The sequence below is a fragment of the Choloepus didactylus genome, chromosome 7 (assembly GCF_015220235.1).
Source record: "Choloepus didactylus isolate mChoDid1 chromosome 7, mChoDid1.pri, whole genome shotgun sequence".
Taxonomy (NCBI): Eukaryota; Metazoa; Chordata; class Mammalia; order Pilosa; family Megalonychidae; genus Choloepus; species Choloepus didactylus.
Window position 1 is genome coordinate 133,046,932 of NC_051313.1, and position 15,269 is coordinate 133,062,200.

The 15,269-nt window shown below is 40.9% G+C and overlaps 1 protein-coding gene across 4 annotated transcripts in view; it reads right to left on the bottom strand.

The window, feature by feature from the left end:
• The window catches only part of E2F3 (E2F transcription factor 3), a 75,645-nt gene that overhangs the window by 44,543 nt on the left and 15,833 nt on the right, over positions 1-15,269 (bottom strand). Inside the window, exon 2 of one of the 4 annotated variants that reach the window (XM_037842965.1) lies at positions 1,861-1,926. The exons of the other annotated variants lie outside the window; for them this stretch is intronic. Within the exon in view, the coding sequence (XP_037698893.1) occupies positions 1,861-1,926 (66 nt within the window). The remainder of the gene's footprint in view (positions 1-1,860; positions 1,927-15,269) is intronic. 4 annotated transcript variants of the gene reach the window in all.

A 15,269-nucleotide genomic window follows, 5' to 3' on the forward strand; every position in this document is an offset into this window, starting at 1 on the left:
TCCAGGAACTCACACAGGGACAAGGTCAGTCCCTTCAACCCAAGACAGTATCTGAAGCACAAGCACCATGGTTTGAAAGAAATGTTATTACTAATCCCGAAATGGGAGATTTCAGAACACAAAAAGGGTATACGTTGTAAAGAGTGACAGTTTAGGGAAGTTTTAGTTTGGGCGGCAGAACAATCATGCACAGCCCCAACAGTGATTGCACAAGGAGAAAACAAACGATGATACAAGAAGGGCAGCCATAGACTTTCAGAAGGGTGAGTCTATGGAGAGAAGCCACAGAAATGAAAGGAGACACCTCTGCTCCCCACACATGGCCTCCCAAACACTGTCGGGGCTGCACCAGCCCCTGCCCCACTGCACCCCAAGAGGGACTCTTGGGCACGTCCAAACTTCTGTGCTGAGAGATATGTTTCACTTTCCTTATCTGCCAAAAGAAGATAAAGCTGCTTATGAGCCATCCACTTCACATAAATGTTTCAAAGGTTAAATAAATAAAAAAAAAAAGGGATTAGAAATACATATTAAATGATTACGAAACAAACCTAAATGTTTACTAAAGGCTTTGCATTAGTCAAGGAAAGAACTATGGCAGATATCAACACCCTACAAATAGATAGGAATGAAGGACTTACAGCATTTCAAATAATTCCAAACTTTGCTTAATTTATTGTTATCACATAAAGATCAAAGGTATCAAAAGTTGAATGTTATCAAATAATTCTAAACTTTGCTTTAAGGAATAAAAAGCACAGAAGTTTCCAAGATAATGGGTAAATTAATATGTGACATGTGAGGAGCCTTTCCTTAGGGTAAGCAGCATGAGATAAATTTTTCATTTGGATGAACCAGCAGCTATTAAGAAGATGTTTACCGGGAGAATGAAAAGACTCAAAGGCAGGTAGGTTATTTCTGGAGGAGGCAGGGTGAGCTGCACTACGCCATGCTGACTCCCCTTCAGAGTGTAGAATACAAGTTAGGATGAGGTGTTCCTAAAGCTCATAAACAGGCTGGCAAATCCAACCAGGTAAACTACAAAACAAAGTTTCTCCTTTCCCCAACTACAGGCAATATGAGGGGAAGGCAGATTCACAAAACAATTACTCATGGCAGACCCAATAATGAATGAGGCAACTAGGAGTTGGGTGACATTCAGAGGGGTCAAAACAAGTGTTCCCAGATGAGGTCCTACAGATGATTCCAAAGGATTCCACAGGCCCCTCCTACCCACCCCATTCCCTGCCCCTACCTATAACCATGTTCTCTCTCCCTGATGACCTTTACATTTCCCCACTCATACATCCACTGAAATTACTCCTGAAGGAAGGCGGTGCAAATAAGTCTGGGAACCACAGAGTTACAGCCTGATTCTCTGTCCTGATATTCCACTGCTAGCTCCAGCATGTGAGCTCCCCTTCCAAAGGAAAATAAGTCATTCTTAATGAAGTTTTCAGAACCCATAACTATCAACACTTAAGATCATTATGGAAAGGAAACTTCAGTTTCTCCAGTGGGTTCCAGAGAACAGACCAAATCCTAAGTAAGAAAAAGGAAGAGTTGACAACAACACCTCTCTAAAATGTCATTCTTTAAAGGGACTTTTTCTACCAGCATCACTTGGCTTCTTAACAAGAAACCAGAGGGGCCATGCCCGTGTGCACAATGGCCAGGGGCCAAAACTCAGGGGCTGGATTCTCTCCTGTCTTCCTTTGGGCTGATGGATTCACTTCTCCAGTTACAGCTGCCTTGATCAGAAGTATGTTGAGGCCGAAGTACAAGCTCACGACATTCATTTGTTTCTTCTGAATGCTTCTGGAAAAACGTGCGATGCAAGATGACGTTGACACTACTAACCCAAGTGGTACTTTTCCTGGATAACTGAGTTGAATAACGACTGCAATTCCTTTGGTGGTAATGAGCCTGTCACAAAATATGCATTGGCTAAGTATTTGTCGAATGAAGACAATAACAAAAACTACTCTCTTAAAAGATGACTTCATAATGTGGGATGAAGCCATGTAAAGTACAGTGACATGGGTAAATCCTTGACCTACAGTAAAGGGAATTGCAAGAAAGTCCGAATAAAGGAGGTTGGATGTGATTAAAGGAGTCCTGATAAGGAGGGTCTTACTGCAGATGAGAGGAAGTGCTGGGCACCCTGGCTAGGTGGATGTACCAGAGCTTTCCACACTGGAGTTTATGACCCAAACATGGATACACAGAAAGGAACTAACAACAGTGGTCATAAATGTGAGTATTTCTATTATACATGCTTATTAGGATGAGGTTCATGAGGTAACTGAAATGCAAATCGTCCACCCCCCTTTTTAAGAAAAGATGCCGCACTTGTAGTCAAAGGCATAGGAGAAAACGGCAGTATTAAAAACATCCAGACCTCACAGAGAAATGGGCAAATACACTGATAAGTAAAATCAAGACACAAACAAACAAACAAAAGAAACATCTGAGTAAGCCTCTTTCTCCTCCCCAAAGGGCAGCCTGCTCTGCCAACTCAGGCGAAAGGAGGGGGTCCCTGCATTTTGAAACGCAGTTGAGAATTTGAGCAACTTTGCATTCTGTTTCACTTTGACAAAGTAGTTCTTTGCTGCTACCTAATTATGATTTTATTCCCCTGATGGTTCTAAACACAAGGGAAGAAATACTTTCAAACAAAATCATTATTTATACAGCTGGAGTTTCCATTTAGTTAGGAAAATTAGTAGAAAAACCTTTGGTCAGAATTTGAGATAAGTTTTGAATGTTTTACAAAACCTCATACCATCAACTTCCAAAACTTTTACTTTATTTAAGTCTTCCACAAAATCAACAAGGGAGGCCCCCAAATCTACTAAATTAATGGGTCCTGCTCTGGGTAATTCCTTTGGCAAGGGTGGGGATCTTGGAATCAGCAGTAAAAACAGCTCAATTAAAATGCCATTAACAAATGCAGTTAGATTTTGTTTGAAAATGGAAACCATCAGCTTGCTCATATGAGTAAACAGAAGACAATTATTCAGGCTGGGGTCTACAGAGCAGAGAGCAAAGAAGACATCTGGCAATTATCTGGCTAACTTAACCAGGTAATTCATGCCTAAAAGTTCACTCTGGTGTCCAAATTGCCCAGATTGGCTACACTCACAGGAGAACTAAAGTGTGTAATTGCCAACCCCCTTTCAGCCTGTGCTGCCAAGGCTGTGCCCAGGAGGGTTGTATTAAGGTGGTGATTGTATCACACACTGCTCAAGCTTCATTTCCCTGCTCAAGAGCAGGCTAGGATTTTCACAGTGTAAGTGTGAACACTAGTTTAAGGGCCTTATGCCTTATAAACAGTCTTATAGGATATAGTTTTCACATACTGGATAAAATATAAAAAATTTCAGATATTCCAAGGGGCTGAAAAATTGCACTTAAGGTAATACTTTAAGACAACTTGAGACAAAGACCAGGTGAAGAGAGATACTGTAATTCCTAGCATGAAGCAGTTCTAAGGGAGAAAGATAAGTTTGTACAAATTAGAGTAGCCAGAATTTTGGGGGAAAGTATATGTTTTTAAGCCTCTCCCCAGGCATAAGATTAATACCCTTTACTTATGCTTATATAGCCCTTTATAGCTTTACATAGCCCTTCCCAATTAATCCTCACAAATGTGTAAGGTTAGCTGGGCGAGTTATTATTCCCATTTTACAGAGTAAGAAAACAGGGCCCTCGTGTGTGCTGAAGCAAAGCCACAGTCGAAAGCGAAACTTGAATCCAAGCCTTATGGATCCAAGTTTAGTGCCCTTTCTATCACGCCATGCTAAAGGTTAAAGTTAACTTATAGCAAATAAAAATATCACATTACCCAGTCAAACCTGTGGCATTCACCATCACGCATAGCCTGAGAGTCAACACATGTCATTAAATAAATCTTCTAACCAAGCACAGATTGCACAGAAAGGTAGTAAGCAATGGTGAAGGTTGCTTCCCGCCATGTCTGGGCCTAAGTGAGGTAATGCCCCGGGACACTGTTTCCTAAGCAATCAAGCAGAAGGATTGGGTAGACAGTCTCTAAAGTCCCTTCCACAACAAGTTGATTACCAGAAGGCAGCGTGTCGCCTTGTTCGAAATTGGTTGGGGTAGAACTCAGATTTTTTGCCACTCTGTACGTGCCCTCAAACGATCATGAAAGTGCTGTGAGTACTGATTTTGGGGTTACACATAAACTTTAGTGAGTAGACAAATTTGCAAATACAGAATCCCCGAATAAGGGTGATCAACCGTCACCCGTATTCAAACTGTTGAATTATACTTTATATGGGTTAACTGAGTAGTATGTGAAATATTTCTATAAAGCTTTGTCAAAAACAAAACAAAACAAAAAACCCCACAAAATATAAAAAACTAAGTGGCTTCCGTTTTTCCTGTTTACACCTACTCGGAATGAAAAGTGGGGATGATTGTCTTCCTCCTCTGGATATCTGATGCTTCTCCAAGTCAATGGCTCTCCACTCTCCCTAACTAAACAATTAGGTTCTCAGATGCATTTCACCAACTTTGGCCAAACATAAGAAGTAAAACAATATGCAAACAATACGGAACATTCTTAGAATTATATTTTGTTTCCTATAGGTTACTTCGCTACTTAGTTCCATTTCCAAACTTGATTTTCATCAGCTGATTTTTATACTCTTCAAATAAATATACTCTTGTATTTAATTAAAAAAATAGAAGCCAGAATAAGAAAATCCTGGTCCTGGATCAGGAATCAGAAACAACTTTTAAAGCGATGTCATTTCAAAAGCTGACAAATTTACTCAAAATTCCTGATCACCCGAAGTTGGTGATCATTAGCATTTTAATTTCCACATAAGCTAAGCCCAGCCGAGAGACTTCTATTTCTCAGTTGTGCATCCCACCTTGGAATAATATCCGATATTTTAAATCACAGGCAGGGTGTGCCCCTCAGCTCTGTATTTTCCTGTTCTTGCCTGGTAATTTTGTTTAAGGGAGGAGGGGAAAAGGGCTAAAAGAGAAATCATCTCATATCCAGAAAAAGAAGAAAATCTAGACTCTCCACTCCTTTGTAAATATGGAAAAAGAAATGTCAACACTTCTTCACTGAGTAAGACAATTGTTTAGGGTATGATCTTTCAAAAAGTTTCAAAAAGTTCTCTCTTTCGCCAAGAGAGGTTGGGAAAGAAAAAGAAGGCAAAGAAAGAGCTGTAATAATAATAGTAATTTTATTATTATTATATAACAACAAAAGGAGCCCATTCTTCGTACCTCCTATATCCCTTTAATTATGTTCAGCAATTTCATTGTTTCCTTGTTCTCTATTTTAAGTTAACAAATTGGCTTGGCAAACTTCTATGACTTTTATTATGCCAATGGAGTCTGGTCTCACTATCAAATCAAAAGGCCAAGCAATACTCAGCCTCCCACATATTCTGGGTTGACTAATATAATTTTGTACATGACTTCGGACAAGTTATAACCAACCTAAGTCCCAAGCTCTTCCTCTGTAAAATGAACACACAGCTCTTCGACTTCAAAGAGATGTTGCTGGGAAGGACTTAAAAATCACTCTGCAATATTCTTAAATAATCCAGCAGGACCTCACTCATCCTGGGCCACACCCGTTTGCATCATAGTGTTGTGCAGAGCTCTTGGGAGTTGTGCCAAGTGTTTTGGCTCTGGTGCCATTACCTGTGCCTTGAACTGGGTCCTTCTCTAGCTTTCCCACACTTTATCCCTCTGCCATGCTGATTATATGCATGTGCCTTTGCTAATTTCTAAGGGCCGAAGCCATTGGTTCTGCTCAGGGCTACCTGTAGTGTGGTCCCCAGGGCCCAGTCACACCAAGGATGACCACAGGTGTTATAAAGCTTGCAGCAGTGAAGGGGGGAGTCAGGGCAGGGAAGGGGTTTTCAACTACCTAGAGCCCTCTGGTCTACTGTACAGCTAAAATTAAGAAAGGTATTTTGGAAGAAACATATGTTTCTCTATATAGTTTCTAAAGAAAGAGCAAACAGAACACTTTTGGTAATGCTGAAAAATCCTGATACATTTAGATGCTTTTAGTAGACCTAAGATTAAAACAGCATAGGAGGAAATGAAACTGAGATGTATGACTTGTACATTTTTCTTGTGACACCTTGATATCATAGTCTAAACTATCTAATTAAGCCAAAAACCACAGTGTCTTCAAGTTCAGAGAATTTTAGATCTTAGAGATCAATCCACCCCTTAATTACATAGATCAAAAACTGTTAGGTAACTTGTTCAAGGGTTTCTTGACTACTTTGTGCTAAATTGACCAGAATTTGAGCCTCCTTAACTCCTTCTAAAGTGCTCTTCTTATTATACCATAACATAGATTTGCTCATAGCTATTCTCCTTTAATAAATTCTTGCCACAAATGAATTTAGGCTGTTTTTAATTAATGAAAGATCATCTGGAAAGCTCTGTCCCTCCTGCAAAGCAGGGCTAGCTTGTTTTGACCAGCTGTCCTAAGATTTTTCTGCTCAATCATCAAAGTTTGTAATATCCTCTTATAGTTCTGACAAGGTTAGTACCTCTTCCAGTCCAACCATGAAGAAACAATCTCTCACAAAGGTCCATCCTGACACTACACAAAAAAAGGATCTGGAGGGAAGCAATAAGCCCCAAGCAGGGGGTGGGGATCACTTTTGATAGGAAAAGTCACTAATGTAAGTTATGTTGAGATGATAAGACTGCATTTTATATAATTCTACCAGGGCTTCTTAACCTTTTATGTACCATGGACTCCTCTGGCCTTTTGGTGAAGTCTACTTCTCAGACTAATGCTTGTATATACCTAAAGTAAAACACACAGGATTACAAAGGAAACACTATTGAAATATAGCTATTCAAAATGTTAAAAAGAAATTTATGACACAGTAACCTACGTGCTTCTTTATTAATGCATTGAATAAAAAGATCCAGCAACAGGTCTAAAAATCACTGCAGCTTTGAAGTACTGAACAACAGTGATATCTGTGATATGTGTAATGTGATATGAAAATATCTGTGATTTCTGCTGGTGACAGAGTCTCAGGTACTGCCAATACTACTGTGTTTTTTTTTTGTTTTTTGTTTTTTTGCCTACATTCATAATGGAAGGAATGCTAAATTTCTGTAGAGGGTAAAAATAAAGAAGTCATATCTTTCTGTCCAAGGTCACAGCCCCCTGGAATTCAACCCACAGACCCAAGCAAAGAATCTCACACTGTACCATCATCTCCTCAAGGTCTTCTCCATCTTTGATTGCTGAGATCTAATTAGCACAATGCAAGGCACAAACAGGCACTCAGTAAATGTTTGAACTGGCCTCTGTCAATTGACATGGATTTTCTGTTAAACCACAAGGAAGGGGCTGAGGTAGCCTCAGGTCACTTTCCAACACTCCCAAACCTCAGCGAGACCACACACCGCCAGCCTACTTCGGGTTCCTCACTCCATCAGCAAATATTCACTGAGCGCCTGGTAAGTGCCAGGCAACATTCTAGGCATGAGGGTAAACACAAGACCCTAATTTCAGATGGTGAGGAATGCTTAGAAGATAAAACAGGGAGCTAGCATAAAGAGTGATCCAGGTGGGGGGTGCATTTAAGATCGGATGGTAGCCTGGGTCTTTCAGAACTGACGGCTGAGTTGAGTTCTCAGTGACCCAAGGAGCCAAGGCCATGCAGGAAGATGTAGGACAAAGCCACTGTGGCCCAAGGGCACATGCAAAGGCCTGGAGGCAGGAAGACGTGCAGCACAGGCCTTTTTACCTCACAATCCTTTTCACTTTAAAACACTGGTCTCCCTGGCCCTGTTTTTCCCATCCTGCACAGCACTGCCTGATATAATTTCCTTAAATGTTTCTGTATTTTGAGTCCCTTGCTCAAATGTATAAAGAGTTTCTTATGTCTTCACACATCTGACTACACCACACTGTGCTCAACATTTCCCACCCCTCCCTCTGGCCTCTGTTAATTTTCCCGTAACCTTCTGGAATCTTCCCTCTGTGCCATACACTTTCAGGTCTCCTGTACTCCAGGCCACACTGATCTCACAGAACGAGAGAATTTCAGGGCTGAAGAGGTTCCACAAATCATCTAATTTGGCTACTGCTTGATCATCACCATTGACAAGAATCTCAATCCCACTGTAGCAGATCTCCCCTAAACTTCTGAGTTTGGGATCTGTGCCATATAGTTTGTTTCACACAAACTTAAATGGTTCTCTGCTGCTATATTTCTAGTCGTCATGTCTTCTTATTTAGACTTTAAGCTCCTTCAGGCTAGCAGCAGCCTTACCTTATGTTTCTTCCCCAGAATGAACATAGCAGATATGAACACATAGGGACTGCTTTGATAAATTTAGAGGGAAAAAACAAACAAACAAAAACCCGATGTAGTTACTGATACAATTTTTTTTACAAAAACCACCAAGTTCAGAGACCACCTCCCACAGCCCTGGAGTACGTAAGTTCTAGGCAAGATGGAAAAGTTTTGTGAAAAATAGCCACGAACTTGAGACCAAATAATTAGCCAGTATTTTAGATCGAGTTTTTCTTCTTCACAAATGTCTTTGTTTAGGCTGTTCATCTCCAAAAGCAGAGACCAAGACGAGGACTTGGGTGCAGGTAGTTTATTTGGGAAGAGATCCCAGAAAGCAGGAGTGAGGGAGCAGGGAGAGCGAGACAGGTGTATTATTTAAGGGTGTGTGGAAAAGGTCGAGGCCTATGGCCTGGGCAATAGGAACTTAACTCCACTGAAACTTCGCAAGAAGCCTCCAGCATGTCCCCCAGAACTGTTCTGCTAAGGGCCAGGAGGTGGGAACATTTACCCCTGGCTTCCATTCCCCAAGGGTGGAGGGTTCCTTCTCTCCATTTAGGTTGCCCTTGTGTGGGCAGTGGTACTAGAGAAGCTCCTTGAGAGAAAGTGAAGTGCGGTGCTGCATACATAAGAAAGGAGATATTAGGGTGAGGTGAATCTCAGCTCGCAGGAAACGGACTGTCCCAGCCGTTGTTGGAAGTGGAGGTGGGCCACGGGGCTGTGATGTGCAGCCAGAGGGAATGACCGGTTAGCTACCACAGCTGACCCAGCTAGTCCTTCCTCCAGGGGCTGCAACACCTGTAAGGCAGCTGATTCTGCAGGGGGCCCATTCTGAGGACACAAAGATATAAAGAGGTTGGCATCCACAAGCTGCTTTCCTTCCAGAAGGTAGAGATGGGTGTCATTAGATAATGGAGAGAAGCATTGGAGAAAATTGTGTCTTGGGCATGCTTGCTTTCAGCCGACAAATGTGAGTTCTATATTTTAAATGAGAATTTGGGTTGGACTTTTTTTTTTTTTTCCATTTTCCAAAGCTAGTCTAATTCTTTTGCAATCAACCTATTCCATTTAATGTAACCAGTCCTCAGCTCTAAAACGAATTCTACCACTTATGAACAGCAGGAAGAGTTTAGGTACTATATAACCATCTCACGTAAGTTCTAGGTAATCTCTCGAAGCCCACCCATAAAAAGGATTCTCTCTCCCACCCAGGTTTCCCTGTAGAATTGAGTTGTTTGGTCAAATACGGAACCTCGGAACATCATCTAAGAGATTACTAACTCCAGTTTATTCAAGCCACCCTTTAAGATGAGTAAATGTGACTAGAACAAGTTTTCTAAATTACCTTCAGAAAAGCACTTCCTTCTTTTTGGTAAATAATTTTGTGAGATTTATTATTTATTACTTTTGTAAAGTAAAACACCCAAGATAAAGTTATGCAAGTAGATGTCAGACATGATGTATTTTCCAGTTATGCTGGGGTCTATCTTTAGGGTTGCCAGATGTAGCAAATAAAAATACAGAATACTCAGTTAAATTAAAATTTCAGATAAACAACATGTCATGTTTTTACTGTAAGTATATCTTAAATAGGGCATGGGACATACTTATACCAAAAAATTATTGTTTATCTGAAATCAAACTGAATTCAGTGTCCTATATATCATCTGGTAAACTACCTATCTTAATATTCCAGAATTTATAAGTAGATCTATATTTAAAATACAAACAAACTTCCTGCTTTAAATTTGATAAAACACAGCAGAATGCTCAAAACATGACTAGTTAGAACAAGGTGCTATTCTAACAGAGAGGGTTCATTTTACTACTGATAGTTCATTAGACCAACTAGGTTAGCTAAATATGAAAGAAATAAAAAGCTTTAAAAATATTAAAATTCCCCTAGGAACTTTACAAATAAGTATCCTTTGTATAAAAAAGAACAATTAAAGTGTGGTAAAAATATTTGTATAGCTTGCCACTGTTTAGCGCTTATGGAAACTAAAACATCAATGTGGTTTATGTGATACTTAAAAAAAATACAAAAGAGGAAACTGTCAAGAAAAGTTTTTGACTGGATCTCAAAGTTTTATAGATCTCAAACTATAGGAAGAATGAAACAATTTCCTCTCCAGACTCTCCCCCTTCCTACAGTTTGAGAAATGGTCTTAGATTTCAGAACTGTGATGACTATTCATATAGAATACAACTGGAATTCAAAATGTGGATACACTTTGTTTGAGAAAACATGACTCTGAAATGAGAGTTGAAAAACTACCTGAAAAGGGACAGGATTGCCCAAGAGCAGGGTTTCTCAGCCTTGGCACTACTGACATTTTGGGCAGACAGTTGTTTGTTGCTGGGGGGCTGCCCTGTGCATTGTAGGATGTTTAGCAGCATCCTGGGTTCTACCCTCTAGATGCCAGCAGCACCCCCCACTCCCCAGTTATGAAAACCAACAATGTCGGCAGACATTGCCAAATGTGTCCCGGGGGGCAACCTGACCCCTGCAGAAAGCCACTGGTGTAGGGGAACCTCTTATATCTTGGCTTTCCCCGGGCAATTTCACAGTCCTCAGTTCCCAACAATATTTAAAAATAATATTGCTAGGCCGTTTAGAAAAACAAAAGAGAGAAAAAAAATTACAACAAAATTTGCATCCATCCAGTCCATGCTGACAAAATAATTCTAAATATATAATTAAAATAAATTAGTCTATGACTCTATATCTGAAAATACTTCTAACTCTCTTCGTACATAGGAAGTTGTGTGCCAATACAGGGTTTAGACTTGAGACCTGTTTTCAGTCCTGCTTCTCCCGCCTGCTCACCATCTGTAAGAGGTAACCTTTGTGGGTACTTTCTATGTCCCAGATGTGAGGTCTCTGGTTCAGCCTAAGGCAGGTCATCAATTGCCCCCCATGTTATTGATGAGGAAACCCAGGTGTAGAAAAGAGAGATAATCTGCCTAAGCACTACCCCCATCTGCTCCTGAGGGGAGAGGGGGCTGGATTTTAAGCCCAAGTCACTCTAGGGTGCAAACTCTTCACCACATCTCTTACCTTGGGGGAAAAAATAGCTAAAACTCCGTGACCTTCATTCAGTTTTCTCATCTGTAGCATGGAAATAACGTTTCACACAATCACTGCCAAGAACTAAAAGGCAGTTCAGTGAGCCGCTGGAGGATAGGGATCAAATTCCTAGCACCCAGCAAGCAGTGACACTCCGTGATTTTTGAATGACCATAAAAATGGGCCCCCTGCTGGCATTCTGCACATTCAGGCAGGGCAGCCCCATCTGGGGGCCAGGAGAGCCACACCCTACTCCCGAGATCTACTTAGCATTAAAACCCACTTTGAAAGAGCACTAGCAGAAATGAAAATGCAAAAAATAAACATCATAATTAACCCTCAGAACTATCAAAAGAGAAGCAGAGACAGCTAGTCTCTCCCAAGGCAGGAAGGGCGGTGGTGGTAAGAGAGGCCAGGCCCCCATGAGGTACAGGCATGAGTTACTTTAAATGATACCCCAAATCCAGGCAGAATTAGCGGCCACCCCTAGCAGCACTCCCCCCACCCCCCACTCTGGAACTCGAAGGCCACGGTTGGAGTCCCTGTGGGTAGTCATGGAAGGTCCAGGCTGCAGGGGGCGGTTAGACATGGCTCACATCTGGCAGATGAGCCACCCCACCCGGGCTGCAAGGTGGGCGATCGCGGCACAGTCTGGCCTGCCTCCAGGCACAAAAGGAGTCACATTTTTCATGTACCTATTTTGCAGGAGTAGTTTCTGTGCCAAATTATTGTTTTGAACCTCTAAGAGAAAAAGAAATAAATGCAAAGTGCTCAGTCAACAGAGCACAAATGAAACATTTCAACTGGGGGTTACAGAGCCTCCTTTGGGGAAGAAGTAGCTGTAGGAGCAAACACGATTCCCATTATATGATAAGAAATGGAATCAGGTGGAAGTCAGTTCCGTGTGCTTGGGGAAGGCAAGCAATAGGGGTGGTGAACATCTCTACTTCATTATAGACATGAAAAAAAGCATACACAGTGCCTTGTATAGAACTTTTAATTCTAAATCACTTTCATACACATAATCGTCGCATTTTCTTCCCCCAACATCACAGTCAAGGGGGCAGGTTAGGTGGTTTTGGATGGCAATACACCACAGTATACTGCAGAGAGAAATGTCTTGCTCATAGTTTCATGAAGCCACGTTTAGATTCTAGGTCTAATTTCAACAGTTATCAGCACAGCGGAGCTACAGTTACAGGGCACAGATCATTTGTCAGGAATGGAAAAAGCCAGGATGCCAGGGCAGTTGTACTGGGGGGAAGGGAAGGGAGACGTTGAAAGTATTTTAAAGGAAATGTAAAGAAAAACTGCTAACAGAGCTGGGCAGAGTTAAAGCATAAGCCCTGGTCTGAGGGAAAGCCTGGTAGGCCAAGTCAGAGCTGAGACTTCAGGGTTAGATGCCGCGTTTCTGCCAGTTCAGCCCCAGCAGCCCCCCAACCCCAGGCCATGATCCCAAAGCAATGCTAGGCTGTGATCAGACAGATATCATGAGTGGGGAGGCTGGGAATGGAGTTGATATTCCAGCCATATCTACAGACATAAGAAACTAGGCTGCGGTAGCACGTGCTTAATAAATAATAAAATGATTACACATTTACCTTTTGATATGGAAGGAAACCTTCATGGCTTTCAGAAAATTAAGAGGGCAGTCATGCAGGAAGTATGAGAATTCTTTTGATTAAGAACCTTATACACACACACACACACACACACACACACAACACAAGAACAGGTAATATGGAATGATTAAACAGATGAACAATATAAAACTATCCATTTTTATAAATGCCTAGAAGACTTATTAATAGCTATTCCTCTATCCTTAGACCAGTGATTGTTGAAACAAAGGTAGAAGACTTAGGATATAAAAACAAACTTCACCTTAATTACATGCGCATGAGATATTCACTGAGCAGCTCATCATTTATATTCTGGGGCAATATTTCTGCACAGCTATTCTGTTAGATATTTTAAATTATTATTTCAAATGGACTCATTGTCACGGGCCTCTGGGTCCATGTAACATACAAAATCCATACTCTACTACCAAAAGTAGGATTATTTTTCCAAGGCTCCTGGTGGAGCTCAGTGGGACTTCCCATTTGGGAGGTAGCTTCAAAATTCTCTAAAGTAACTTACTGTCCTGATGTTCACCCCTAAGGAACCAACAGAAGGCACCTGAGAGGGACTGAATCAAAAAGGAAAGGGGAGGCTTAGACTGTTCGGTAGATTGACTTAAACACAGACAAATGATGCTCCTGTTTAAAGGACCTTCTTCAGGGAAGCGTTTCTAGACCCACCACAGACCCTCATCCCTCCCCACCAGAGCTAACGCTTGTTGTGTTTCCTTTGAAAAGGCAGAAACTCTCCCTATGGTTGTGTACATCGGGCTCTCCCATCACATTGCCTCATCTTAAGGGTCAGAGCTGCATCTTACTATCTTACTTGCACTGAGCGAGGGTTAAATAAGTGTGTGGCATAATAAAAAGCATCTGATAAGTGATCTGTCTTCCCTCTGACTTCATTTTTTCACCATGATCCCACCCACCTTGACTCTTGTCCTAAATCTGAACAAATGCCCTTTGCAAGGTGGAATTTTTTAAAATTCTTGCTGCCCCAATATATAAGTCCTTAGAAGAGATCTCATTAGGTCTTCCCCTTCACAGCATGAACACCCTACTCTGCAAATGCCATTGATCACCCTGCAGAGTTCTGAAAAGTACCTAGTAACCTACATGCTGCGAGGAGACTCCACATGTCTGGGTAGCAGAGGGTCTGAAATCACCTGGCCTTGGACAACCTGCTGAATTCCTGAGCCTACAGAAGAGGATATCAGTCCTGATCCACTCAGGGTTGCTGTATAGATGAAATAATACATGTTGGACACGATTGCCATTGCTATTCCTGGGGCACAAAACTATCCAGTAAGTGTAGGCAATGATTATCTTTTATACTGCCCTGAATTCACAGTGGATGGGGGAGAGGGAGCCCCAACCTGTAAAAATGCGAAAGTATAATTGTGAAAACTAACTTTAATGAAAAATACAAGCACAAGATAAGAGGGGCCAGGATTTTCCCAATTTATAACAAAACATCCCATAAATCAATTCTGGTTAAAGCAGCGTGCTGCTTCCTTAGAAAGAGAGCTCAATGGAACAGAGTAGAAGGACCAGACACAGACCAAAACCCAAACCACATGCACACTCCTTTAATATGGTAAAAGTCACATTTCAAATTCATTGGGAAAAGCTGAACCTTTGAAAAAGACAGCTATCCATTTGGGAAAAAACAGTCACACCTTCACCTCCTTACACACACACACACACACACACACACACACACACACACTCTCTCAACACATAAATACACAAACACCCTTCCAAAGAGGTTAAAGATCAAAATAATAAATAAAGTCATAAAGCCAGAAAAGAAAACATGGGAAAATATTGTTATAATTTGGAGATTAGGCCAGGCTTTCCCAAAGCAAACCACCAAACACATAAATTATAAAGGTTGTTCTTTTATATATGTATGTCAAGAGCAAAAGCACAAAATATCTGTAGAACTACAGAATAGATAAAAATGACAGACTGAGAAAAAATATTAACTATATAGATACCAGAGCATCCAATATCTATAATTCATAATAAGTTCCAGTTAATTGAAAGGAAAATTATGAATAGTTTTGTAAATAAAAAGGATTTAAAGAGGCAATTCACGGAAATGCAAATTAGGGGAAAGATGCTTAAATTTACTAATCCATCTCTCTTTCATCATCTGTAAAATGAGGATAATCATCATACCCACTCCATAGGGATGTTGAAATTTAAATTAGTAAATTGAATGTGAAGTGCTTAAAACAATTC